This window comes from Ixodes scapularis, unplaced genomic scaffold (assembly GCF_016920785.2).
Source record: "Ixodes scapularis isolate PalLabHiFi unplaced genomic scaffold, ASM1692078v2 PGA_scaffold11__112_contigs__length_91849675, whole genome shotgun sequence".
NCBI classification, from domain to species: Eukaryota; Metazoa; Arthropoda; class Arachnida; order Ixodida; family Ixodidae; genus Ixodes; species Ixodes scapularis.
Genome location: NW_024609837.1, coordinates 85,423,095 through 85,450,858, shown reverse-complemented (window position 1 = coordinate 85,450,858; position 27,764 = coordinate 85,423,095). Strand labels below are relative to the sequence as shown.

At 45.8% G+C, this 27,764-nt stretch overlaps 1 protein-coding gene across 1 annotated transcript; it reads left to right on the top strand.

The window, feature by feature from the left end:
* Nucleotides 1-87: 87 nt before the first annotated feature.
* LOC8041739 (asparagine--tRNA ligase, cytoplasmic) lies at nt 88-27,356 on the top strand. Its single transcript, XM_029984992.3, has 14 exons — nt 88-513; nt 3,476-3,558; nt 4,771-4,833; nt 4,919-5,101; nt 6,975-7,124; nt 9,051-9,137; nt 9,831-9,917; nt 11,656-11,712; nt 16,199-16,354; nt 18,312-18,433; nt 18,871-19,006; nt 19,939-20,100; nt 20,607-20,690; nt 27,047-27,356. The coding sequence occupies exons 1-14, from the start codon at nt 486-488 to the stop codon at nt 27,308-27,310; spliced, it is 1,662 nt and encodes a 553-aa protein (XP_029840852.2). The 5' UTR covers nt 88-485; the 3' UTR covers nt 27,311-27,356.
* The last annotated feature ends 408 nt before the right edge of the window (nt 27,357-27,764 follow it).

Genomic DNA, 27,764 nt, shown 5'->3' with positions numbered 1-27,764 from the left:
GATAGTCGAAAACGAAAGCAGCGCGTTCGGTCGCGGCGTGATATGAGATGAAGCTGCTCAGTCGAAACCGAAACTGAGTGGCCAACTAGTTCCCAGAGTGCACTGCGTGGTATTTCGCCGCGATGGGGCGCGTCGGCTTTGGAAGAAGTCTATTAAAGTAAATGCTGAGTAAATGCATTACGTACTTTGTAAAACATAAATAGTAAAGTTTAAGTGCACGTATAGTTTTCTTAGATTATTTCAGAAGTACATCATGCTTGTCAAGTTACGAAGAAACTGACTGCTACCGCCAGATTGGAGTCCGGCCGCTTTATTGGCTTTATTGCCAAAATTTACCATACCTCCTGCATGGCGTAGGGATTTGTTCGATTTGTTATGCGGCTTGATCGGCTTGATTTCGGAGTGTGAGGCGTTGACGCGACTATACGTATTTTTTTGTGAGAATTGATCGAAGCACGGCCCCATCGAAAACCAAAGGAAGAAACATGACGGAAGGCCAACAACCGAGCTTGAGTGAGTAAATTGGGACGTTTGTTAGAGGCTGCAGCTCCAAAGCGAAACTCCGAAGTTAGCAACTGCCACATGCCGGTACTTACCGAGTTCGTTCCTGATTTGATATGATAATATCGTAGATATTATTTTCAGGGACGCTACACGAGTGAAATTATGGTTTATTCATTTATAATTTATATCGTACGAAAGGTACTGTAAACGCTTGAATTGTGTCCATGAAGCAACGCGTGCGTGGGGTTGCATCATGTTACACCGTCGGCACAGTTTCTCGGTTGCAATCTGCCAAAATCGACGAGACATTGGTCTCGTACTACTAAGCTTCCCCAAGAAGCACACATCTACAAATGGCATAGAAGGTCACAAAACAGCTAAGTAACACAGCTGTCACAGCTGTGTTGTTTAAATTAAAAACACGAAGAAAAAAAAAGTGCGTTTTTTTTAATATATACATACATACATACATACATACATACATATATATCATGGCTTGGCATGTTGAAGTGTCGGAACGCACTGCAATCTGGTCGCTTCACTAGCACTTACCACTATTTAGCATCACTAACACACAACAGCTTCACCATTGGTAGAACTTTTCCAGGAAAATCGAATATATGTTCAGTCATTACCCATGCCAGCACATTTTATACTATTTATTTAAGTTCATTGCCTTGTAAGTATTACTGTTTACTGTCTCAAGAGGTCACTGTCACAAGATATTACTGTCACGAGAGATTACATAGTATCATAAATAACCGAATAAAAGATGATGTGAGCCTATGCCCCACCTCCTGCCATCTCTCAATCCATTTTGCCTCCCCCCAAATGCCATAACCTTCAAAAGAAAAAGAAAAATGATAAACTTGGTTAAATCACGTTTGTAGCCCGAGTAACAAACCTCTTGTAGACGTGCCTCATGCAATTTGATGATGATGTAAGCAGGCGTCAAGACTGAGGAGTGAGATCACGTAATTGAGACTTGGAATCCATAAGCAACCATGCAGAGTCCCTGTGCTTGCCTCATGTAAACACTCCTCATAAACAGATAGTCAAGCGAAGTGAAATCACCTACACTTCCAGCAACTCGGACAGCTTAGGCCCGCTTCAGACAGGGCGATTTCTCCCAGCAATTTGACTTCGCAACACCAGCAGCACAGGCCACCCGTTGACGCGCAGCAACCGAATTGCTACAATTTGGAAATCATCATTAAATATAGGTTTTCTTGCACTATTTAGACACAGTTACGCGCTATAAACATGTTTTTATAATGATTTCAAGTAGGGATCTTGAAATATTGTGGCCATTTGTCTGAGTCACCGTCGGCAAGTGGTGAATCTGGTAATACATTTCCATTCAATCTAAATTTAGGATTAAAAATAGTTAGTCCGGCTCGAGGAAAGTTTGTGACACCCCTAGTTGCAACATAACTGTAAAGGATGCTTCACCTCCAAACAACGGAGAAAAATGGCGCTACTATATCGATGCATAATTTTTCTAGCGCCGCAGAATCGGACAGCGAGAAACGTGCGCTTCTATAACCACATGCATTTGCTTGGAAATAGCAAACATGACGTAGCTGTAACAGCGCGCTACAACAAAGGCTATAAAGGAGCGAACAGAACAAGACATACTTCTACAGCTTGCTGTGTTGTTCGTTCCTCTTCAGTCTTCCTTGTTTTGCGCTGTTGCAGTTACATTATGTTTGACTCTCACCAATTAGCCCAGCTTTCAATTTCATTACTTTATCTCACTTTGCAGTATTTTACTAGAGGAGGGCTATAGTCCTGCTCCTTACGTCAGTGGGGGCAAAGCCTCTTCTGCATATCTTAGGTTGCAACAAACTATAGCGATGAGAAGGTGCAAATGGTTCTTCCAGCACCCAGTGGGAACTTTCGCAGACTTGTTCACAAAAATGCTGCCGACCAACAAAGTAGCAATGTTTATTTTCAAAGCGATAGCTTTAAGGAGCTTGTGTCGCAGAAAAGCCGGCATCGGTGGGACGGAAAAATCTTGATTGGTCGATAAGTAATTAATTCCCCTTAAAGAAAAAATTTTTAGAGTTTTAGGCGGAGCGGGATCGAACCCATGACCCTTTGGTCGCGAGCCAGACACGCTACCGACTAGACCATGCAGACGCACTTGCACGGCTAGTGAACGAGCAGTGGTAGCGACTTCTGCGACACACAAAAGGGATTCTCGGGAAGAGGGGAGTTCCTCCTACCCCTCTTCTCTCGTCGTGGCCGAAGACGAGACAACCTCCGTCACTAGCTGTCAAGGTTCCTAGACGGGCATTACAAGTGAGGCGTTAGCGACATCCCGCAGGTGCTCTCTGCTAATCGTTTCATTCGTTCTAAAATTCCTTTTCGTGACTTTTTAACAAGATATTGGTATGTTCGATGTGATACTGCTCTTTTGAACACATATAAAACCAAAAAAATGAGCGCCGAAATTTCGTTGTAGTATCCCTTTAAAGAATGCGACGATCCCTGAGTAGCAATGGTATCATGTATGCTTGGGTGTCAAACTATATAATGTAAATAGATATAGTGAACAAGTTTTGGAACTAGAAACATGTGCAACTTTTGACCATTTAGAAGTACTACGACGTTTTTGAGTTCTTGTTATTGTGAATGTCCCGTTGTTACATATCTGGGACTACTACTTTAAACCGTTTATTATGAGACGGCTGTCCTGCATTTCAATAAAACCAATTATCGGAGAAAGCGAAAAAAAAAAAAAGAAACGGTTTTTATGAACGTGTAATTGGTAGCTAAAACCATAAAAATTAAAACCATAAAAAAACTGTAACGAAATCAATATCAACAGGAAACGGTATCTGTAACCGAAACAATATATTTTTTGGTTTGTGTCCCCGGTGATGGGGCACCCATCACTGGATGAAAGGATACCCTTACTGAGGTCATATTGCTCATTACTCAGTTCTCTCCACCTCAAATATTTCAGAGGCGATTTACACGTCGGAGGCGTCTGGCAACGACGAGTCCGGCGACGGATCTGAGGAGCGTCCGGTGAGGACACTTCTGCAGGTAAGAAACAAAATGTGAAGGCTGAGTATTCATGGTTGCTGTAAAAAGTAATTTTAATTTCAACTTGGAGCAGGTTTGTATTGGGACGCTAGCTATGCTTTGAGAGCACAAGTCAAGTGCCAGTCATTTTGATAACAGTTACAGTCTTTAGGAGCTAGTTTTGGAGCGCACCAAAACCTAACGCTTCGAAGCAACCCACAAAAAAACAGTCGCGTCCACATTCCTGCTGCCCGCTTCACGGCACTCTGGAAATGTGAATCTAAATAGACACGCAGGCACATTATTAATGCAGAATGTATTTTACCAGAAGCGAAATTGCGATCCGTGTCGCGTCGCCGTCGTCCCTGTAGCTTGGCGACGGAAGTGACGCCATCACCTAAATCTAGCGGGCTAAGGTTCGGCTAAGTTGGGCGGGACACCACTATAGTTTGCACGGTCATGTGGCTGGCACCGCAACAGGCCACCGTGTCTTGTCATGGTGTCGCATGACTTTGGGTCCCACGACTTTCAGTGGAAAGTCACAGTTTCTCGTGATGTCACTGTGGCAATGTTATTAGGTCTCGTTACCTTGGGCGTCAAATTGTAGTGCAACGTGATAACAGGTCACACTACAAAATCACGTGACCACGTTGCATGACGTCACGACCCGACACCGCATGTTGCAGTGCTGAGATTTGCACATACGTAGCTAATCCATTCTGCATACGGGACGTTTAGGCGGTAGATAGAAGGAGTGCCTCAATTTTCACTAGTATTGTTGTATTAATGCAATACTTACGAAGGCCGGTCTGCACAATTGCGTTTTCTTACGACAGAAGTCTCGTGATCTCTTACGATGAGATAACACACTGTAGTATTTGCGAGATCATATGGGTGTACTGTCTTTCGAGAAGTGGCTAGCGGAGCCGTACTTGATACACTGTGTGGTTCTTTTTTGTCGTCGTCTGTTTTTCGTGCTGTTTCCTACAATGAATTCCCACCAACGCGCCCAACTATCCATTCTTCTATGATAGCTGGAAAGGTTGCCGCGATCTACGAGCGACGCCGGAAACCATACTGGTTGTGTGCTTGCCGGCGTCGCTTATAGATGGCTGTAGCTGTCGAGGGAGGTTTGTGTCGACATACATGGACACGATCCTGGAAAGCTTAGCCCTTAACAGTTCCGCCGAAAAAAAATAAAACCTTTCTAATTTGGTCTCCTTGTTTTTAAAGGCAATGAAGATAGCGGGAAGTGAGCCTTTCCCCACGATCTACGGAGACGGCAAAGACGACGAGGTAGGTACTGTCCCCGTTGCCGACCTTGGAGGAGGTCCAAAAACGCCAGTTTGATCCCCTTTTGTCATTGCTTTCTTTGTCCCAGCGATGGACGGTGGTGTCCCAGTCGCAGATCAAGAAGGTGAAGAAGATTTGGGTGCGGGAGCAGTACAAGAGCGCCGACCGGGAGAAGAAGGAGGCGGACGACAGCGCCCGGCGGGAGAAGAACCTCGAGGAGGCCAAGAAGGTCGTCATCCGCATGGACCCCAGCCTGCCCGCACCTGTCCAGGTCGGCACTTCCTCCGTTTCTGTTTCCGCTTTTTCTAGACGGAAAGTTTTGGACTTTCAGGAAATACCGCTTAGCATTACTCCTTGACATTCGTAACCTGTGAATAGGGTTTTGTGTTTTCAGAATTCATTTTCCTTAGAGATAAGGAATGCGGTTTTGAAGGACGAAGCAGCCTTGCAGACAGTTTTGTTGAGGCTGTGTTCCTATTAAAAGAAAACATAGCTGTAGGTAATGTTTTTCTTTTTTTTTTTTCCGTGAAGGTCGTGTTTTTCTTATTCTTCGATAAGTTTTTTTCGGTTTTCCAAGGTTTTGCAATACCAGTAGGAACCCTACCTATGAAACTAGTTATTTTTCGACGCAATGGCAGCTGCATAAAAAATGAGAAAAACGAGCGGCGTACTTTGTCCCCTAAGCTCGCAGCCAGAACAGGTGGCCACGTAATCTGATGGCAATGCTTGTTATAGCCGCGTGCCAGGGCAGGCAAAGCACAGGCACGCGCCGAGTTCCACGCATTGTTCTAGTTTGGCTATTGTCGTCATCGACAGCCATTGAGCATGAGTTACTACTTGAATGCATGTCGAGGCATTGATTGTCACGAGAACAGATGAAATGCACTGCTTACGTCCACTCTAGACTGCATTTAAATATTATCACCAAGGGTATTGCGAAGCTTGCGAACGAAATCCTGAGAATTGCATTGTTGACGACGTAAACATGCAATTCCACAACTTCCTCGCCGAGTTTTCAAAGGAGATACTGAAAGAAAACGTGCACTTTTATCCTTTAAGTTACGCAGCGACAAAGAAGTTAGGGGTCAGTGGCATTGCGTGCGAGTGTACTTGGGTCCCACTTGTGCCAAGTAAGCTTACGTAAAGTGAGAAGCATTCCTATCCTATAGCGTTGCACGGCCCCTTAAGCCCTTGGCTACTAATCACTCGAGTTGCTCGTGTCATCCGTTGCAAACCAAAAACCTCGACCACAAGTTTGGCTTGTGCTTTAATTTTTGAACTTGTTTTGTGCCCTCGCCAGCAGGTGACAGCGCTACCACTGTTGCTCCGCCCCTCTCGGGTTCTTCTCTTTCCAATTTCCCCCAGAGAAGAGTCTATTGGGCCCTGGGAAAAAAGAACAATAAAGATTTTGATGCCAGCAAGTGCGGGGAAAGGCTGCATGGCCTCAACACGAAGGTTCACTTTAGCTGGTAAAGAAATACGCGAACTTTTATTTGAAAGTAACAAGGGCTCTACCATTTCCGATGACGAGTTACCGTCGGCTACAGACCTCTCTTCGCCCAAATCGTCTGGGGAACCATGGCGGAACGGGCACAATGTTCCGGCCGGGTTAGAACTTGACACCAAAAACAAGGGGCTAGGGTCTCACCTGCCCCAAGCGGCAGACACGCCCAAGTCCACTGTGGGTATGCGGAAAAGCGGCAGATGCGCTGCCCACTAGCCCGGCGCCCGGCGCGAGACGTCACGAGACAGGTTTGTTGTGACGCAGATGCGTGCTAGGCAGCAGTGCGTGAATAGGCTATGGCTGCCAACATAGCGAGAACGGCGGCGCATGTCTCTCGAACGCCCGGCTTCCAGCACACGCTTTGTGCCTTCCCTGCTTGCGGGACAACAGAAGTTCATCCCTGCCGTCCTCGTCTCGTCGGCGGCAATGGTGGGCTCGATCGATTTACCTGCACCAGCCCGCTCCAGTGCAGAAAAGTGCGGGGCAATGTGCTTCCGGTTGTGTTTTCAGGATAGGCTACAGTCCTAAGTCAAATACGGCAATGCACAACGAGTGCAGACGGTGCGGGAGGTGCGGGTCGAGCCCACGGTTGTTTCTAGGTCTCGGCGAACGACGACTCTGGGTGTTTGGTTTCCCGCAGATCAAGGTGCGGGACGCCTCGGCCCACCGGGGCAAGCGGGTGAAGCTGTTCGGCTGGGTGCACTTCCTGCGGCGCCAGGGGAGGTCCCTCATGTTCCTGCTTGTGAGGGACGGCACGGGCTTCCTGCAGTGCGTCCTCAACGACGAGCTGGTCAGTCGGTCCGCTGGTGGAGGCCACGGCGTCGTTTGATCAGTGTGTTCCAGAGCTGTAGGAGTCATTCTTCGGGAGTGACTAAGTCACAATTACGGAGTTTCCTTAGCCGAAATGTACCGAGCATTTTAAGTGACTTTATTTTAGCGGGCTCAATGTTCGCAAATTTTTCCAATACATGGGATGAGAAAATATTTAACGAGCACAAAATTTCCCGATTAGGAGTAATGTATGCCGTTTATCCATTACCAGTGGAACTTGTATTTGCGCAATAAATTTTTGTCATATGTCTGAAATTGCGAGGCTCACGAACATTAGACCCTCGCAAAAATTAAGCTTTTTACTGTAAGTCAGGAATGCTATTAAGTTTTTGTTACAGGTGTATTTACACTTGGCGTCAACTGCACTACGTTGCCAAGGGTAGGTTAGCTTCCTGCACTACTGCGAGAGCACATTCCTTCGTCTTGCATGTCGTTCGCATGTGCGAACCACACAGGAGACACCAAACAAAGCTATGTGCACATGCAGGTGCTGTAAACAGCTTAAAGGGGCACTGAAATTGTTTCTGAGATCATTATTTTATGGTGGTGACGTAATCTATGCGCTGAAAGCATCCCAAAAATCGAAAAAGTACTGCCGTGCGTGGCCTATTACCCTGTTAAAAAAAATGTTCAGAGGTTGTCGGTGGCAGCGGTGTGCAGGGTTTGCGGTTTGCTTTTTCATCGTGAGCTACGCTGGCGTGCACTGGGCTACACTGTGCTTTGTCGCGTTGCGCATGGGGCCGGAGTAAATACTCCCGTTCGCAGCCAACATTGGCCAATGCGATCGGGCACGTGCCCTCATCGACGTTAGGATGCGCGACATTGACGAGGGGAGCGCAGTGGAGACAAAATGCTATGGCCCGCCACAGCTAGGTGGCGCAAGCTACAACCCATCTATCCATCCAATGGAGTCGGGCGGGCACATCACTCTCTGTAGAGCGGAAAGCGAGGAAAAATATAGTTTGCCGGTTTCGAAGCAAAATTTCAGTATTACGCTTTTTACACCATGAACATTTTGCGTCTTTGTCAAAATGCAATGCACAACGTGCTCAAAACTAGGTATAATGATAACGATTGTGATCTACATTGGTCCAGAAAAAGAAATAGAATGTGAGGGAAGAGAGTTTACATTATTTTTATTGCCATGAGATTAGTAGGCAATGTTGTAAGCTGGAAATAGACATAGATGTTAAGTGACACCTATTATGCTACATAACACCAAAAAATTTTTTTTCAAAAAACCTCATTTTTGCAAATTTCTCAACTGGAGGAAATTGCTCCCGTAAATATGTCACTTTATGTCAACAAATACATAGCTTATATCACCTATATTGTATATTGCAATATCATACTGCAAATCATTAATTTTTTTGTGCACATGAAATATTCTCAAAACCCATGTTGCACAAAATTCACGAATATAGTCATGTACAGTGTCTTTGATAGACTTGGAGCACTGCGGAAGCTAAAGTAGCCTCGACACTGTAGCTCCAAATGGTTGGCGCCGAGCATATAGTTGCAGCTCACAATGAGTAACCGAGTTATGCTTGACTTATACTTTTAAAATATCCCGCGACATCATCAAGCGACACAATCGTTGACCAAAGTTGGTTCAATTTCCATCCAGCTCAGGAGCTATATTTGTCCCAGTTTTCTTTTTTTTTTTTTAACCAGCTCTTTGCTCGTGGCAGTCTGAGACTGTGACTAAATGAATGGGGACTGGTAGATTCGTCAAGTTTGAGACTAAGTTGCAAGTTGCTCTAAAAAATGAAGCCGAGTTACAGCTGCTGTCACGGATATTTCATTGTAACCTGGGATGTATAGAGTTAGTACTTCAATATCTTCAAGTGGTATACTTGTTGCCATTGGTCCATTACTCTTCTAGTGCCACACATACAATGCGCTGGTGCTGACCACGGAGTCGACGGTGTGCGTCTACGGCGTTCTGAAGGCCGTCCTTGAAGGAAAGACGGTGAGTGGACGTTTTCTAGGTTTCCAAGTGTTCTTGTTACTTATTAAAGTGTGGCCTGCGATTGGAAAGGGATTTGTTTCTTTAATAAGCCACTCGCGATTAAGTCCAATCTAATCATTCTCCGTCTAGTTCGCTCCCGCATGTCACTTTGGTGTCCATTGTGGATTATCCTGTGGATTATCTTTCTTTCCGAGAAAACTTGAAAAAAATGTAACCTGAGTAAGATTCTGCAGGCTGTGCTATTAAACTGCTTTGCTGGCATAGAGGGGCATGTTGCATTGTCTTCGAAGCTTTTGGGGAAAAATTATGACTATTGCATCAGAGCTTTTGATGACACGATAATTAAAAACCTTGAGACAAAGGAAAAACCTTTTTTCCAATTTGTAAAGCACCTTAAAAACGAGGACAGAAGGAAGAAGAGAAAAGACCAAGCTTGGTCTCTTTTCTCTCGTGTCCTCGTTTTTTAGGCGCTTTACGAGTTGAACATCTGCCAACTAGCCACCGATCCATTTTACTTTTTCTCAAGGTTTTTAATTATGCCTGTGCACCAGCTCGCCTGCGTTTCGACTCTTGTTCCTGATCACATGAGCTATTTTATGCTCTTGTTTTGTTCCTGTTAAATAATTTTTTTTTGTGACGTGTCATTTTTGTACAACAAGCTTTTCTCTCCCTTAAATGTTTAAAAAAAACCAGGCACCGGGAGGGCACGAGCTGCACGCCGATTACTGGGAGTTGGTTGGCGACGCACCAGCCGGGGGAATCGACAACGTGCTGAACGAGGTACCGTGGCGCTCTTGCGATTGGGCCTTGTGATCGGGCTCGCCATTTCCCAGGCTAAGGCATAGTTAAGGTATGGCCGAGCCATACATTGACGTATCGCCCAGCCTGTTACAATAACGAACATACCGTAATATCCCGAGTCATCGCCCACCCCCCAACCGCCTGAAATTCGTTAAAAAAGTGGGGTGGGCCATGTCTTGGTGGGTGAGCACAAACACTTGAAAAAAAACGGAAAAAACCGCCTATTTTTCTCTGCGTATCTAGCGCTGATGCACAAGAGATACATCAAACTCAAAACTCGATTTAGTTTCATTATTTCATAGAAAAAAAATGCTCACGAAAGAATATTTTACTATAGCGAAGTCTGTTGCTCGCATACGCGCTAGAAACACCGCCGATCTGCACGAACGTTTGTTCCGTGAAAGAATGTCACCATTATGTTCTCCTAGTTAGTAAAAAAAAAAAAAAAGAAAGAAAGAAAAGTCTACAAGAAAATAGAAAAACCGACCAGGCGCAACGAGCGAGCGAGCGAGCGGACCAAAGAAGCGACCAAGAGCAATGCTGGGAAAGCCGGCGGTCGTGTTGGCAAATACTTTGGCGTCGGGCCAAGTCGGGCGCCTTGTCAATTGCAAGCTCTTGCGCAACTTTCTTGTTTGGTGCGTACATACGTGCGTCCGTGCACGGCGGGCTATCAATGCACGGTTGGGACGCTCTGCAAACGTCTGTGTAGGACGTTCCAGCAAAGCTTTATTTACGCTTTGGCTTTGCCTAAAATATTGCACAACCGCGGTCGCGACGGGCGGGAAGAAGGAGCGGGTTCGCGGTGACCTTACTTCGGCGGAGACAGACTTTGACCTAACACTCCGCGGTTACGTTAACCAACTCTGATTTTGTTATCTCCATCGTTTTCTTTTCGCAGGGATACACGACCACTTTGGGGTCGCTCATGGAGGAAATGCGTAAACAAAAAGAAGTGTCTTTCCCTCCTTCGTTTTACTTTGTCACGGACGTCCTCCAACTGTAAGGTCCGCGGCCGGGTCATTCGGGTAGGATGAGTGTTCGCGGATCGCACAGTCCGCGCTGGGGTATTTGAAGGGGTGGGCGATGACTCGGTGTTTTTTCGGAAATCGATATTGGCCCAAAAAATGGGGTGGGCGATGGCTCGGGGATGGGCGATGACTCGGGATATTACGGTACTCGCGGTTCATGTCGTGTCTCGATCTGCAAGTTTACGAGCGCTGTAGATCAAGTGCATGGCAGATCAAGAATGTGACAGAGCTTGATCTGCAAGTTTCCATCGTTCACATTTACAAGTCTAGGTTTGTAGATGAAGCAGGTCTCAGTGCTTGATCTATAAGTTTACAAGCACTTTCACAAACAGTGCCTGTAAGCTTGTAAACCGTTCTGTTGCAACAAGGTGGAAGGTCAACTTGCTCCCCAAAAACTGGACCACTGGGTGCTCTTTCTTTTGAGTAATGCAAAATGGGAAGATTTTCAGTGCCGTCGGAGGACATGTTGGCAGGTCAGAGCTAAGGCGGGTTTTGGTGGCAGTGCCCAACCGTTAACTTATCGCGGAGAAGGAAACATGAAGTTTGTAGTTGGTTACTCAGTTTTTCAATTGTATACATGGTTCTAACCATTTTGCAGTATGCCTCATGCAAGACCCTGCTCATGCTTTCTTCATGTTGGGTTATAGCTGCATTCTTCGGTTCTCATTATTGGATTTTTATTGTTTCAGGAATCGCACGTGGACATCATGTTGGACAACCGCCACCTGGCGATTAGGGGCGACACGGTGAGTGAGCTTCGTCCGGTAAAAAACCATGCAGTTGTTCGGTTAGTCCTGGCGAGGACGAATGAACCATAAACATCCTAAGGCAGTTGAATCTTGAGAGTCAAGTATACCAAGAACTATAGTAGTGATAAAAAAGAAATGCTCTAATCAAAGCCTTGAAAAATTGATCCAACATTTCAAAACTTGCTTTGTTTTTTTTTCTGCGTTTTTTAAATGTTAAGTCACTTATTTTAGGGCCGTTGTTGGAGTATTTCTCTTTTACTACTATCGTTCCACCCAACTAGACAGATTTCTGTTTAAGATGTTTACGTTCCAGTACTAAGTACTATGCCTTCAATGTCTAAAGAGTGTTGGCATGTTCTTCTGTTTTGAAGTACAAAGTTTTGGACAAAAGTAACTAGGGAGGGATATGTTAGTGTGTTAAGCCAGCTTTCTACGTACATCATTCGTAAGACATTTTGTTTTAATTAATGCACCATAGTTGTGGGATTTATGGTAGTTTTAGGCGTTCTATCACGGTCTCAGAGACCTGGTGACATGGTAGGGAAAGACGATTGGTTAATTTCAGATACTAATTTGAGCAATTAAAGGATGCAACTTCAGATCAAGATACGTAGGGAAGTTTAGGGATCCAACACTCGTGAAACCATTGAATCAAGAATCTCGTCCCTTTCTCTCTGTAGAAAGCTGTAGTATATATATATATATATGGGTGGTTTCATCTCAAATCGTGCAGGCAAAAATGGTCGAATTTTTAATTTTGATGAAAAAAATATATGTTATGGCGCCGTTTCTAAAACCGCAGTCGACACAAACCGCAAGTTCGTCGGATTTTTTGTTCTCGACTTACGAATTTTTAAAGAGGCCGCGGCGAAAAGCAGTGTTTTTCACACCCGTCGTGGGTCGGATGTTTCGCTTGATCTCCCGCCATGGATTTTCAGTCCACATTATATTATCTTTTTTGAAGCACTCTTTGGACACATTTAAAAGGCTCCAATACCATGAAATAATTTTAGGCCTTTTGCTTTTTTTCTGAAAAAATGTCAAAAACGCCTCCTCGGTCAATTGTTGACGAACTTTGACAATTAATTACTGGAGATCTACTTGGGTTACACCGATATTTTTTATGTCCACGGAGAGCCCAAAACACGCTCTTTATATTTATTATAAAATGCCTTTGCTGTATAAAATATCCTTTGCGGTACGTTTACGTTAATATTATGCAAAAACCATAAAGCACCATTTTTGAAATTGATTTTCTCAAAAAACCCATTTTTTATTTTTTTTATTTTTTGTTCAGATGTAGATATGATAGTTGTCTACACGAAAATCAAGCCTAGAAAGTGTATATTTTGTTCGTATGTTCTACATTTAAGCATCAATATCGTACAAAAACGTGTTTTTACGGCTCGAAATGGACTTGCGAATTGCGCGTCTTCACAAGCTTGGAATTTTTTTTTTCTTTTTTTCAACGTTCCCACATAAAAATGAAATACAGTATTTTCACCCAGATATATTTATTGATTATTTAAATTTTATTATAGGCGGCAAGCTACATCGGAGGAGTTCCAAAAAGAGAAAGCAACACTTATTAACAGACCAGCAGGTGTCGTAAATTTTTAACGTGTAGGAGTCGGCAGACGTCTTATTGATTCGGGGCCCTCATTGGCCTGCATGAACGTCCCGCCCTTTCGGAGCCAGCAGATGACCACGACCTTTCGCTCTCGTTGTGTTAGATGGGACGGCCCGTGACAGTAAAGCGAGCAGCGCACCCTGTGTCACGAGGAGTGAAATGGTACGATTCTGTCGTTGATGCAGCGAACAGTGTCAGCCACCCAGGAGGAGTCTGTCAGAGTATTGCACAAGGGAAAGCAAAGGAATCGTTGCCTGAAAGGATGAGGACACCACGGCTTTACAATGTCGACGGTCAACAACTGTTCTGCCAGCCAAAACAACGCCGCGTGCGCGCTAAAACCGGCGGCGCGGGACAGAAATCCCGCAGACGCACACACGAAGATGGGCCGGTTTCGTTAGGGATGTGGGGGAATTTGAAACCATCCATCCGTGCATGCGTGAAACGATACCGCCTGTTTGCCCTAGCTTCGAGCGCCCTATCCTTACCTTGAAACGGCCGTGCTCTCTCTCTCTCTCCGGGGAGATCCGATAGCACCGAAGGGTTATCTATTAAACTTGAGGAAGAAAACGAAAAGGGAGTGTTTAAGTTTAATTATCCCCACCAACCCGCTCGTTCTGTCCTTATAAAGGGTTATCTCTTTTGGAAACAGCAAAGCCCGGAGACTGACATCAAAACGAGCGTGTTGGTAAATATACTTGTGTTTGTATTCTGCCCGGAGACTAGTTGGGTCGAAGTCAGCCTCCTTGTCAACTATAACCGTTTGTGAAGAGTGGGCTTCCCCTGAGATGAAACGTTAGCGCCGGCTGACGTGTTCTTTTGAAAAAGGGAAGGGGACAGAGAAAGTTTGAGTAACTGCAGAAACTACCTCGAAAGCTCCTCTCCCGATATGAAGCTTGAAGCATAGTCTCGGTTACCTTCTCGCGCATCGCCTGCTCGAATCTATTCTTCACTTTCTTTCGTACAGCCACTGTTCCGCATAGCCGTCGTGGATGTGCGCAATAGAGGGAGGAACAGATTAGAGCATCTGGACGCCGTCATCCTGCCAGACTTCAATGTCGTGGGACCGACTCGTGCGTGTTTCTTCGCCCCGCTGAACTTTGTTTCTCGAATGCGGTTTTTTCTGAACGTTCTTTTTTTTTTTTTTTTTTCAATGTTTTCTTACTAACTGTTTGTTAGCACTGTTCGGTTGTTGGGTTTATTTCGTCATGGCGTAGCGGCCTGGCGGTGATGTAGAGAGCGTGTTCGCACGCATTTGGTTGCGTCCCGTTTAGGGAATGCCCGGGGGAGTTGGTTTTTGTTCTTGCCATGTGCGGCTGAGTTTTCCCGTCTTTATTAAATTATTGATTTTTTTTTTTTTATTTGCGTGCCGTCGATTTCTTTGTCTGACTCTCCACCAGGCGTGGACCTATCGCCTTGCCACCGCTCGAACCTAAATACTTTTTTTTTTTTTTTTACGCAGTTTTCGTTAAGATCGGAGTTGGGCAATTTAATTCCTATTTATTTATTTTTATTTCCTACCCCTCTCCATGACACACTCTCTGTGTGTTTCGGACCGTTTCTATGTCACCACTTTTGTGTATTACGGAAGTGAAAGGACATTCCCTGGTGACCTGTGCGATGTGCTGTGAGCAAGCCCCAGTGTTTGGTTTCGTGAAGAATTGTATATAATATATCGACAATGTGGTTACTTTCTTTGTCTTAATAATATGACAGCTAATAGCTAGTCGTGCTAGTTTACTTTGAAAGGTTTATAAATCGAAACAATACAACGTCTGTGCCTTTTGGTTATTGAAAGTCTACTAGGCCTGCTGATTTGGTTAGATATATATCTCTTGGTTCCCGCTCTTATCAAAACATACATAAATATTCAATACCACAAAATCTGTTTATAATTGATTACAAAATGCAGAAGAAAATTCAAGAAAACTTTTTCACAATTCATAGAGACGCATGGGTCGCTATGTCTGACTTAGGTCTTGCAAAACAAAGATGTCTTTTTCCGATATTGAGGCCTAAATATAAAACATGCAAACAAAATATACACTTTCTAGGCTTGATTTTCGTGTAGACAACTATCATATCTACATTTTAACAAAAAATAAAAAAAATAAAAAATGGGTTTTTTGAGAAAATCAATTTCAAAAATGGTACTTTTTGGTTTTTGCATAATATTAACGTAAACGTACCGCAGAGGATATTTTATACAGCCAAGGCATTTTATAATAAATATAAAGAGCGTGTTTTGGGCTCTCCGTGGACATAAAAAATATCGGTGTAACCCAAGTAGATCTCCAGTAATTAATTGTCAAAGTTCGTCAACAATTGACCGAGGAGGCGTTTTTGACATTTTTACAGAAAAAAAGCAAAAGGCCTAAAATTATTTCATGGTATTGGAGCCTTTTAAATGTGTCCGAAGAGTGCTTCAAAAAAGATAATACAATGTGGATTGAAAATCCATGGCTGGAGATCAAGCGAAACATCCGACCCACGACGGGTGTGAAAAACACTGCTTTTCGCCGCGGCCTCTTTAAAAATTCATAAGTCGAGAACAAAAAATCCGACGAACTTGCGGTTTGTGTCGACTGCGGTTTTAGAAACGGCGCCATAACATATATTTTTTTCATCAAAATTAAAAATTCGACCCTTTTTGCCTGCACGATTTGAGATGAAACCACCCATATATATATAGTATTTATAATCAATGCAACATAGTTTTAGAGGTATGTGGTATCTTTTAGAGATCCAGCCGTGGTTTCAGAGATTTGGGGGCATTGTAGGGACACAGAATTGTGGTTTTGGGGAAATTCAGGGACGCAACTCGTGAAACTTGTCTCGCTTTTCCCCGGGCAGCACTCCAAGATCATGTTCGCCAAGTCGGCAGTGATGCAGTGCTTCCGGGACTACTACTTCAGCAAGCACTACGTGGAGGTGATTCCGCCCACCATGGTGCAGACGCAAGTCGAGGGGGGCTCCACCCTTTTCTCTTTCAACTACTTCGGGGAGGAGGTGAGTCCATGATTCACACAAAAGCACACTTCTTTTTGGTTCTTTTGAGAGATTTTTCCATTCATGTGTCTGCACATACCCCATGGCAGGACATCAATCAATCAATCGGTTCATGTTTTATTGTGCCCCCAAATGGCTGGCAGGCCTTAGGAGGATTGAAAAGGTACATGGTAAAAGAAAGAAAGAAAAAATGTCAGTGATGGGTAACATGAGACATAGAAACTTGACCCTATCACGCGACATCACTGTTTCATGTCGCACTGCATCCGGTAACATGATGTCATGTGACACCATGACTCGACGCCGTGATATCACGTGAAGTCATAGCATCGCATCACACCACGACTTCATGTTGCGACGTCACATCATGTGACATCAGTTAATAAACAATATGCTCTTAACTCCCCGAAACAATTGTTTAATGTTGTCTATATAAATTTATATGATCAATCCTTACGTACTGCCTTCCATGCATTATAAGACTATAAGGGCAGAGGTCACTGTCAATTCAATTACACAAATGCATTCTCTTGTTTTTTGTTACCTCAACTTCCGAGATTGGGTGCAAGTAACACGCTTGTAGGCCCTCATAAGTGTCTGGTTTCCCAAGCTTCGAGCAACCGCAGGTTTCCTTTTAGGAATAAAGGATTTGCAAGGGTAGGGTGCCTTAGGAAGTAATGTGTACATCTCGGTAGCTCTTATCAGGAACGTGGTAAGTTGGACTAGTTGGTGATTGTTGGACACAAAGAAAAAATTGGCTGCATGTCTGGCCATTCTGGCAAATGTGTTTAAATGCAGTAGCTTTATAGGGCCATCGTTGGCAAAAAGTGTTTTGAAACAAAATAAAATGTAGTTTCATACCCCAACAACCACTGCAGTAGTTGTTGGGCTTGTTCTTGACGGTGTTGCTACTGTCTTCTGATTTGGACCTTATACAGAGCAATGGTTTATGTACCGAGAAGTATGTAACATAGTCCAGGAACACCTCACGCGAAGACGCGATCGATGGTGGTCGGTTCCGCTCCTGGTCATCAGAACCCTGATGTTGAGGCGGGCGCCCGCATTTCTGGTGGCATTGTGAAGGCTAGAGGCTAAATGGTGTGCGTAGAGAGGAGGTGGGATTTGTATGGAAACAGATCACGACACATTTTCTCTTTGCGACACTATGCACGCTTCCCTTCAGCACCCCCTGGATACAAAGCATTTCAGCTAAATTTTCTGAGTCGCCAAGAGAGGGAATGCGCGCTTTCCTGCCCTTTCCGCTCCTTGTTCCGCACACTCTTTCTACATCGCCTGTTTCTGATCCTATCTTTCTTGCCCTTTCTGTCTCTCTCCACTCGACACGCTTTCTCGCACCACCTGCGTCTGCTCCTCCCATTCCTGCTTGCGTTTTAAAGATTGTTTAGCGGTTACGGTCTGTCCGACCTACCTATAAAGCTACCGCTTTAAAACAGCACTCAAAGGGATGGGACTAAAGGAACGAACACAGAACACGCACTGTGTGTTCTGTGCTGTGTCTGTTCCTTTGAGCACCGTTTTTCATCATGTTCATCAGGAACAGCTGGAAGTTGCAACTGATTTTGGAAACTTGGGCATCATTGATAGGGCATCCCCAGTCATCTTTAAAACTATGTTGAAGATGAAGCAGTGTAAACTTGTTTGATGTAACATTAAAAAAAAAAAAAATTTGTTTCCTACATTTTATTTTTTAAAACAATATTTCTAAAATGTTATTTTTTATTTAATTTCATTCTATGATACCGGAACTTAATGTAGAATTGGAAAGGGAAAAGTGTTCCCAACCTTGCGTCTAAAATCCACTCCCTTCATCATGCCGGCTGCAAGAGTTTGACTGCACAATGAGCTCTGTTTTTTGGGTAGACCCTGGCTGGCAGTGCTCTGCCTCGTAGTTTGGAGCTTGTCTCTCACGCTGACCGGCGGCTGTCTCCTCGTACAGGCATACCTGACGCAGTCGTCGCAGCTGTACCTGGAGACGGTCATTCCATCCCTGGGTGACGTCTTCTGCGTCGCACAGTCGTACAGAGCCGAGCAGTCGCGGACTCGGCGACACTTGTCCGAGTGAGTACCTCTCTTTCCATCGATCCGACAAGACGTCTCAAATTTCTAAAACTGCACGTTTTACGGTAAAATATTGTCTTTTTTTACCGCAAGAATGGGCTATGCATCGCCGGACGTCTTCGTCCAAATGTAGCGCCAGCATTTCGGACCAGATGCCAAAGTTTCAGAACTAACTGTTATCTTAAAATAGGCAGGAGAAACTGTTGGCAATTTATAAAATGTAGTCCCAAGAAATGCCCTTTCACGTGTGGCAGCACGTTTTCATATAGGGGCTCATGTAAAAACGGTGAATCAATATGAAAACATTGATAGTGAATATGCGTGAAAACAATGAATGCAAACTTGCGAAGGCAACGAGTGTAGGCGTACGTGAAAACGACAAACACGAGCGAGTCAACGTATGTCAATTTGCTAACCCGCTTGTACATTGCACGCAGGTTCACGCACATAGAGGCAGAGTGTCCTTTCCTGACTTTCGACGAGTTTTTGGACCGGATTGAGGACCTTGTGGTGGGGGTCTGCGAGCGCATCCTCAAGTCGCCGGCCGCAGAGGCCGTCCTCGAACTCAACCCGGTGGGTCAATCGCGAGTCTCATGCATTCAATTTATCCCCGAGTCTGGGGCTCGATTTTGGTCGCAGCAAGATCTGATGTACCTCTGACAGAGCAAGCAAAGACAGCATTTGTAGATGGTTCGTCTGCTAATGTGAGCAAAGGATGCGGTTCGTCTGCTACGAAGCGTCGTCTGCAGGCATTTGCTACGAAGCGTCGTTCGCAGATAAGAAAATAATACGTCGTCTGCAAACATACGCGAAACAAGCTGATCGGACGCAGGCTCGTATTGTGACCGTCTGCTGCTTCATGCTGGAAGCCATATGCAACTTGTGCTTCGTTTGCAAATCTTAAGTTATTTTTGCTGCTAAACACAAGCCGACACCGACTGGTGGATGAAGGAGTGCTAAAGACAAGTACACCAGAGTGCACTCACCTCTCTCACTTTCGTTGAAAATATTGGCAAGACGTTCTCACTAAAATATTGCGCTATTTAGAACTCGCAAACGGGCCAAAAATGTCTTGCCACAAGCCGTGGCGCCACGTCCAGTCGGCAGCCAACAACCCCCTCGTTTTCACTTCGACCGAAATTTAACAGCTGGGTTCACGTTCTGTCGAGAGTGAGAGGCCTCGCCAAGAAGCAAAAAACTGGTAGCGTGCCGGAGGCCTCGTAACATTGCCTCGTGGTCCGAATCCGGCCAGCAGGCCGCTAGTTTCCGATCCCTCTTAGTCCCCCAGCGCCTCGAGTGCGCGTACGTGCGGCCAAATTGCAACGAAAGGCGACGAGCGCATTCTGGAGGCCGGGAGTTTGTAAGACGCGCCCCGCCGTTCTCACCTCGGAATTGTCGCAGCTGTCTCGTAGCCCATGCGCTCACCCGCGTGCCGAGGTGTTTTTCACCGTTGTAGTAGCATCTGCGCTAACCCGCAGTCGTTACCCACCGTCCGCCCGTCGCAGGAGTTCAAGGTGCCCGAACGCCCGTTCCTGCGGATGCAGTATTCGGAAGCGATCGAGTACCTGCGGTCCCACAACATCACCAAGGAGGACGGGACGTTCTACGAGTTCGGCGACGACATTCCCGAGTCGCCGGAGCGACAGATGACGGACCAAATCAACCGGGTTCGTGTCGTCACCTTTGTCCCACCCGCTGTTTTGCAGCGACAGCCGTTACGAAGGCTCCCCAACTACATTCGCGGCTTTGGTGTTGTGCCTTCGCCTTCGCCTGCGCTTGCGCTTGTTTCTTGCTAAGCGGCAATGTCTTCTGCTTCTTTGGTTGGCGGAGAATGGCACCACACTTTCCTCCCCAAGGAACTCAGTTTGCGTGTAATGTAGGATGCAGAACAACTCACCACTCGTCACAGTTTAGTCTTGGGCAGGGACGTTGACATGCGTGTTCTTTTCCCACATGTTTTGGTGACAAGGGGGCTGTGTCGCGTGTAATCGTATAAAGTGGATATGCACAAAAGTGGGTGTTAATACGCACAGTAAGGGCTGTTGCTGTCGCTTCTTTGCACGTTGAAGCAGAGCTGCAAATTTTTCTTTTTCTTTTTTTTTGCAAAGGTCGGCGTTGTTTTTTGTTTTTTTGACCCATTGTTTTTTGTCGTTTTGTTTCTCTCACTTTGCAGCCCATTCTGCTGTGCCGCTTTCCCGCCGAATTGAAGGCATTCTACATGCAGAAGTGTGCGGACGACCCGCGGCTGACTGAGTCGGTACGTCATGGATTCAACATTGTTGGCTAAAACCATTTTTTTTTTAATGCCGCTAATGGTGTTTGCTGGATCAACCCAGCAAACACCAGCAACACGTTGCTATGGGTATTCTTCTCACGTCGTACCATTTCAACGACAAATGCACCACCTGTCTGGGTAAGCACGCTTTTACGAGTTCCACTCCATACAGTAATCCCTCGTTATAATGAAGTCAACGGGACGGCAAACAAATTCAATATAAGCGGTAATTCGATAAAAGCCATAGAGCCGAAAAACGGCATCACCAGCCTTCTAGGTGGACTGAAACACTAACAAACACTCTGACCGTATATTTAATCAAACAAACCTTAGTTATGAACAACAAGCGGCAGCTTCACCGAGTAAAAAAAATTAAGCGGAAATCACCGATAATTTTATCCGGGCATCAGTTCTCCTCCAACTGCTCCAAGCACTGCAGAACACTGTCACTGCCGCTGCACTCCACTTTGTTTTGAAGCAGCTGTAGGATGTTTCGCGTGTCTGCAGTGTGTCTGCCTCCCAGTGATGTGATTGCTGCGCCAATTGCGCCAAACTGCGCCAAGGGGCTAACCCTGCTACATCCTGCTACATTTCGCCAAAATATGGGTAATCTGCGCCAAGCCTGCGCCAAAAAACCAGTGTTGGTCGCCTTTCAAAACCGAAACTAAACTGAGTATCGTAACTGAGTATGCGCGAGCTAGGTGGCGCAAGCGGCCGCCCGACACAACGTACTCTGCATCAATCGTGACATTTTAACCCTGGAGCCGGAGAAAAGAAGGGACGTAGGACAGGCAAAAAACTCCAATCTCAGTATTGAACCAGCTTGCCTGCACCCTTGGTTTAGTTACATCAATCGCCCATCCGGTCTCGCATGGTTTTTTCCGCCGTCTCTTCTTTCAGGCTGTCGTCGTCTCGTGAATGTCGTCTCGCATTTTTTTTTTATTTATTTATTTATTTTTTATTTTTACAACGATAGATGGCGGGCGTGTGCGGACGCTCCGACGCTAACGTGCTGGGTACCTGCCATGCAATCACACTGAAACGAAATTAAGTTTTTGTGCGGCAGGAGTTACTTTTTGAGCTGAAGCACTCGCTTCTGCAAGCAACGGCCGTGGGAAAACTATATTTGGTCCTGCCTACCAGTCCGCACGTCGCTACAGAGATGGAGCTTCCTAAACTGAAACATAAGGACCGCCGCATATTCATCAACATTTCTGTTCTTGTTTAAAACATACGCTACTACAAAAAATCCCTAAATAGTTCGAAGTCTGCTGTGTTTAAGTATTGATTACCTAGGTTTCTCTTGGTGGGCTTTCTTTCGAGGGGGACCCCGGTACGTGAAAAATCTGTCGCGCAAGAAAGTTTGTGAAGAGAAGTGAGCTAAAGCAAATAATGCAATATCTGCACGCTGAACCCGCACAGCGCGCTTGTTTGTCTCGAGTTCAGTCGTTGCACAAAGCTCGAAGAACGTTTTGACCCCGACTCGCGATGTCCTGCATCGATGCGCTCAGATTCTTTTTTTGTATGTTTAGCTTGTACCTCACCTGCCGGCCTTGCAAGCACGCGCCGCTGAACTATTTTTTGTCGCATGCTGGGCAGTTACATTTGACACATTTTTGGAGACCAGTTGGCGACGGAGCGGAGTGGCATGGTTTTGGTTTCGATCGAACAGCCGTCTCCGCTCGGGCGACGAAGCATGTGCAGCTGCAAGCCTGCCGAGTTGCCCTGACGTGCATGCAAACATGATTGCACGACAGAGGCACCAGCCGGGACGCTTGCAATCCACTGTTTTACATTTACTTTTGACGAAAGTCTGGCACGTCGAAAATCAATAAAAACGGTGGGAAGCGGTTTTTCAAAATTTTTCGGCAACGCCTAAAGCACTGTACACTTGTGGGGTGCCTCAATGTTTCTTTGAAGACGTTAAAAGTGGACATTCATTACTAGCCTCAGCCAAAGCAAAGCTTGCAGCAGCTTTGCCGAAAGTTTTTGAAAAGCAAAAATACCCGCTAGTCGTGCAGCACCTTTTTCTTGTGTGCAATCTCGTATTGCGCTGCAGTGGCTATGAGTTTCATCGGTCGGGGACTGCTTCCATTTATTATATCACTAGTAAACCTAATGCTGGGATATTTACTACTAAGCTGGTCATTTTGAAATAATTTTTAATATGTGAAGTTTAGTTTTCAAATAAATTTAAATATGTGAAGTTTGGTTCTTATCTGTCTATTGTGGGTACATATAAAGGTATCATTTAACTGAAGCATTGCAAAATCTGTCATGTCATTGACATTTCATTTACATCTTGAAAGACTCCTAGGTGGTCGAACTTGACTATAATTCGTTTATTTCAGCGAGCAAAGTGCCCTTCGTTTGTCCAGCACGTTAAACGAATATTTTTTTTTATTTTTCTAAGAATATCTGCTCCGAAAGCCATTTTTGGTGCTCCGAAACACTGTTCTGGCTGCTCCAAAAGCCACTTTTGCTGCTCCAAAACACTGCTTTGGTTGCTCCAAAAGGTGCTCCAAAACGGCTTAAGCCAATCACATCACTGGCCTCCCTTTTTCGAAGGAAGACAGACTCGCTGGTACCGCAAATGACATTTCTGAAGGAGAGGTCCCATGCTCGTCGTCCGCCGCCATCGCCGTCCAGCCCCACGATACACGATACGACACCATGTTGAAAATTACACAGTGGACACACAGAATGCTTCCGGTTGTGTAACTTTTTTTTTCAATCAACTTATTTTCAGCTTTTTAGATACCACAAAAAAAATGGGTTTCGTATTTTTTTTTTTTTTCTATTTCTTATATTTAGTGTGTGCCTTCAATGACCCACGACTTTGATTAAATGTGGTGGTTGTGTCTAAACCTTTGAAAATGGCCCGTGACCATGAAGAAGAGAGCGCGACTCAAACCGGCCAGTTCTCGATCGGCGGTTTTCGAGCAGAAAGAAATCGAATTTCACGCCAAAAATTCTGTTTTGGGTAGTTGAGTTCTCATATGTCACATACAACTACAAACTTCGGCGAGCATAAAGGCTCATTCACACATTTACAACCGAGGACAGTGTAGACCGCATATAACGTATGTCGCGGGAGTCACGAAATTCCGCACTATAAGCGGTACCGCGCTATAACCAAAACATCAATTTTTCAGGCCAAAATACATGCTATGAGACAGCTTACCTTTGTAAAAGAATTTACTTTATGTTAGATGAAAAATAAAGCTTAGTTTGAGGAAAGTCTTTATTTCACCAGACTAGTACACTTCTCTCTCAAGTGTGTCACACATTTTGAAAGAAATGAGCAACTTTTGCCTGGCGCAGCCTTTTAACGGCGTCGCGGGTTGCGGACGGACATTGCGAGCATTCAGGATTGCTAACCCTAATCACTTTTCTCCGGCGATAAAAACGCGTGAAAATTCGCATCCTTTATACGGTACGCGCCAGTAATACCTTCAACTTGAGCACAGGCATGAAATGCTCCCAATAAGAAATCCGGGCGATGTTCGAAAACACAAATGCTTAGAAAGCACCACTGTAGTGAAAGTAAACAAACACGACGACACGGGCATTTCTGCCGTCTTGAGAATGCCGCCACGACATCGCCGCTCGAGTAGGTGGATCTTCCCTTCTAGTACGTGCTGGGTTATCATAGCGACACACAACGAAAATTCAGTCAAGGATAGCGTTTTTATGCGGAACGATGAGCTTCCACCACGCCGTCTACGTCTACGATCAAAACCGACGCCATGTTTGCGGATAGAAGCAGCCGGCCCGCGACCGGCATGCAACGCGCGCGAACACTTGTCCTCGACCTGCAATTGGTCTGTCGTTGCGGTTGTTTCCAATGCAGCGGAGGTATGCACGCACGTGAACGACATGTGCGTGCGTCCCTCCGTCGCTATGGCAACTGAAGTCTCTCTCCCCGCTTCTTTGAGCAACCTCCTTGCCCCGCGAGTGCCGCTTGCGGCTCACGCCGTTATCCAGTGTTGCACAGAGAAGCGTGCTCGCTGCGCCAGTCAGTCGGCGCGGTCGGCGGGCTGTTGCAGAAACCGCACTATAACCGGTATTTCCCTTCGCACGCCTGCATTTTAAGCGGTATGTAAATACATGGAGTTCTATGGGAGGCGAACCGGTGGTTTAAAAAAGCCGCGTTATACCCGGTTCTGCACTATAAGCGGTTGTGTTGTAAGTGGTCTATACTGTATGACCGAGAGAGACAAGGCCGGTTTTTAAACCTTTTACACGTCTTAGGACCAGCTCCGCTGCAGCGCACCCGGTCCTAAGACGTCGCAAGAGGCTTAAAAACAGGTCTTGTCTCTCTCGGTCATGCTCGGCTGCAGGTGTGTGAACGAGCCTTAAATATTGTCAGTGTCCCTTCATTGCGACACATTTGAGGATTGTGTCAAAGTAGCACCACATCCTTATTGAGACTGGCAATTTAAATGTTCCTCTTGTTCGTACATGGCACATTTCTGTAGCCGCTCGTTCCACCTCCCTCCGAAGCCCCAAGGCGAGGCGTCTGTTGCACATTGAGGTTGTGGCCACTTTGCACTCAAAATCCCGAAGACGTGAGGCGGCTAAGGTAATCGCTCGCAGAAAGAGCGCAGGGTCACAGCAACAATGCAATTTCGGTGCCGTTTGATTGGCTCCGTCTAATCGTGGCATCGGCTGCGCTAAGATTTCGGGGGAAGCGGAGTATAGTTCTCCGACGCTGGTACAAGCCGCTTGGCGTGGACCTTTTGGGGTCACGCGACTTTTAGCCTCGGCTCAGAATTATTTTTGCACCGAAAACGATACGGTTCCGTAGTGGTAGTAAAGTTCATTGTGAAAGCATACGAGAAAAACAACTGAAAATGCGGGATCTCTGGCCGTACAACGACGAGTTTCCAAACATTGGTCTGCATCCGTGTAGGGTGTCCAGCTTTAAAAAGTGGCAGTGTCCGCAAGACCCATTCTCCGAGGGTTCGATGCGGAAAATTTCGGAGCCCCCTTTAGGGTTACCTCCTCCGTCAAAAACCTTCTTCACCATCACTTGAATCGCTAACATATTTTGTGTGAAAAGCGAGCAGAGAAAAAGCTGCCTCAATAAACAATGTGCGGATGGGCACGCGAAATTCCGCTCATCCAAAAAGAAGTAAAAAGAGTTACACCATATTGCATAAAGCTATAAAATGAAAGGCATAAAGCTTACATGACCGAGAATAGGCGGTGCAAGACAAAATTGTCAGGGCACACTCGTCCGCGACGGGAATATATTTTTGTCTGGCAACGTGCAACACACCACATTAAAGGTGCCCTGCAATCACATTTAAGCGTCTACCTTTTTTGTGGTTTCCACGTCTCTTGGGGTTCGGGCAAGCCAGCGGGCACGGAGAGAGTAACTAAATATCAGTGCGTCATATTTTAACCAGACGACACGGAAACCTCCTCCACCTATGGGGGACGCCCGCAGTGCCGAAAGCGCACGAAATGTGACGTCTTTGGTCCTGAGCTTACTACTTACTGGTCAGAACCGCTAAAATCTTTCTTTTTGTCGAGATACAAAATATAAGTGTCGTGAACCGTTTCAATTATGTATGAAAGTAGTTTTTGTTCAGTATTTTAGATCAGAAAAGAAACAAATGCAGTTTATAATGTCCGAAAACAAGAAATGACCCGTTGACATACACGCCACCAAGCGGCAGAAAAAACTGCGCATACTAGAAAGGGCTAGTGGGATGAGGCACCGACGAACGGTGAGCGTAGAAAGGTCCCGGATGTACGCGGCGGCGCTGCGGTCGTATACCGGCTCGAGGATCCGACCGGTTCCGGGTGTTCCGAAGGCTTTCGGTGCAGGCTTGGCTGGCGATTTTGCCATCTGGCGGTATGGCAGCGCGAAGTGGCTCCCAATCTGAACTGATATTTACCCCGTGTTTGCTGTCGTTTGTGGCCAATGAAGTGTTATGCCAAATTAAATTAAGTCTTTCATCGTGCAGCAAATGCAATGCGAGCCGCCCTGGCCGCCCGCTTCATACAGCCTATCCAACGCTTGCTTTAGTGGCGCCCTCTCGAGCCGTCGACACAAAGTGCGGCAGTTATGAGCGCTCGATGAGCTCACTATCCCTCCTCTAGTTCACGGCCACTCCAAGCCAGGACCTACGACGTCATGAAGGAGGTTATTTTTTGCTTGTTTTTGTAATTCCAATTTGCCTATACCTTTTAAAATAAAGTGAAATTTGAGAAATGGAAAGTTTCATTAAGTTACTACGTTCAGTGTGCTCAGGATTGGTGCAAATTAAAAACTCGTCAAAAAGTTTTTCAAGTGGACGAGATATTGATGATGACCATGAATGCAGGCGGATCTTCTGATGCCCGGTGTAGGGGAGATTGTGGGCGGTTCCATGAGGATGTGGGATGCCGAGGAGCTCGTGCAGGCCTTTCAGCGGAAAGGCATCGACCCCACGCCCTACTACTGGTACATTGACCAGCGCAAGTACGGCACCTGCCCCCACGGCGGGTATGGGATGGGCTTCGAGCGCTTCGTCACCTGGGTGCTCAAGAGGCACCACATCCGGGACGTCTGCCTCTACCCGCGCTTCGTGGGGCGCTGCAAACCTTGAACACTCCAGCTTCGCCAAATAAAATAAAAATATGTTGCACAACTACCTTTTACCTTCGAGCAACCCTTTACTGCCGCGACCCATAGCCGAGAAACTCCTTCCGATCTCAACATTGACAACAGTCGGGCAGTTTGGGAGTTTATGTAGCTTGCAAACAATAATCAACGTCTTGGGAGGTTTAACATTTGGAAGCTCAGGGAACCCACCAGGGTACTTTGGGGTAGCCCATGTCCCTAGGAAGGCAATTCTAAGACATGGGTATGCTTTCTCAAACAGATCTCTAACTGGCACGATTGTTACAACTTTACCTTTGTCCCCTCGGTCTGGCTGGTGACCACGGTGCAAGAAAGCTCGGGTGGAGTGATGGCACTTCCAGAGTCAACCTTTCGTTCATGTTTCTTGCCGTATTGTACAACTGTGTGACTGCCATGCAGTGACACGGCAGTGTACGTGC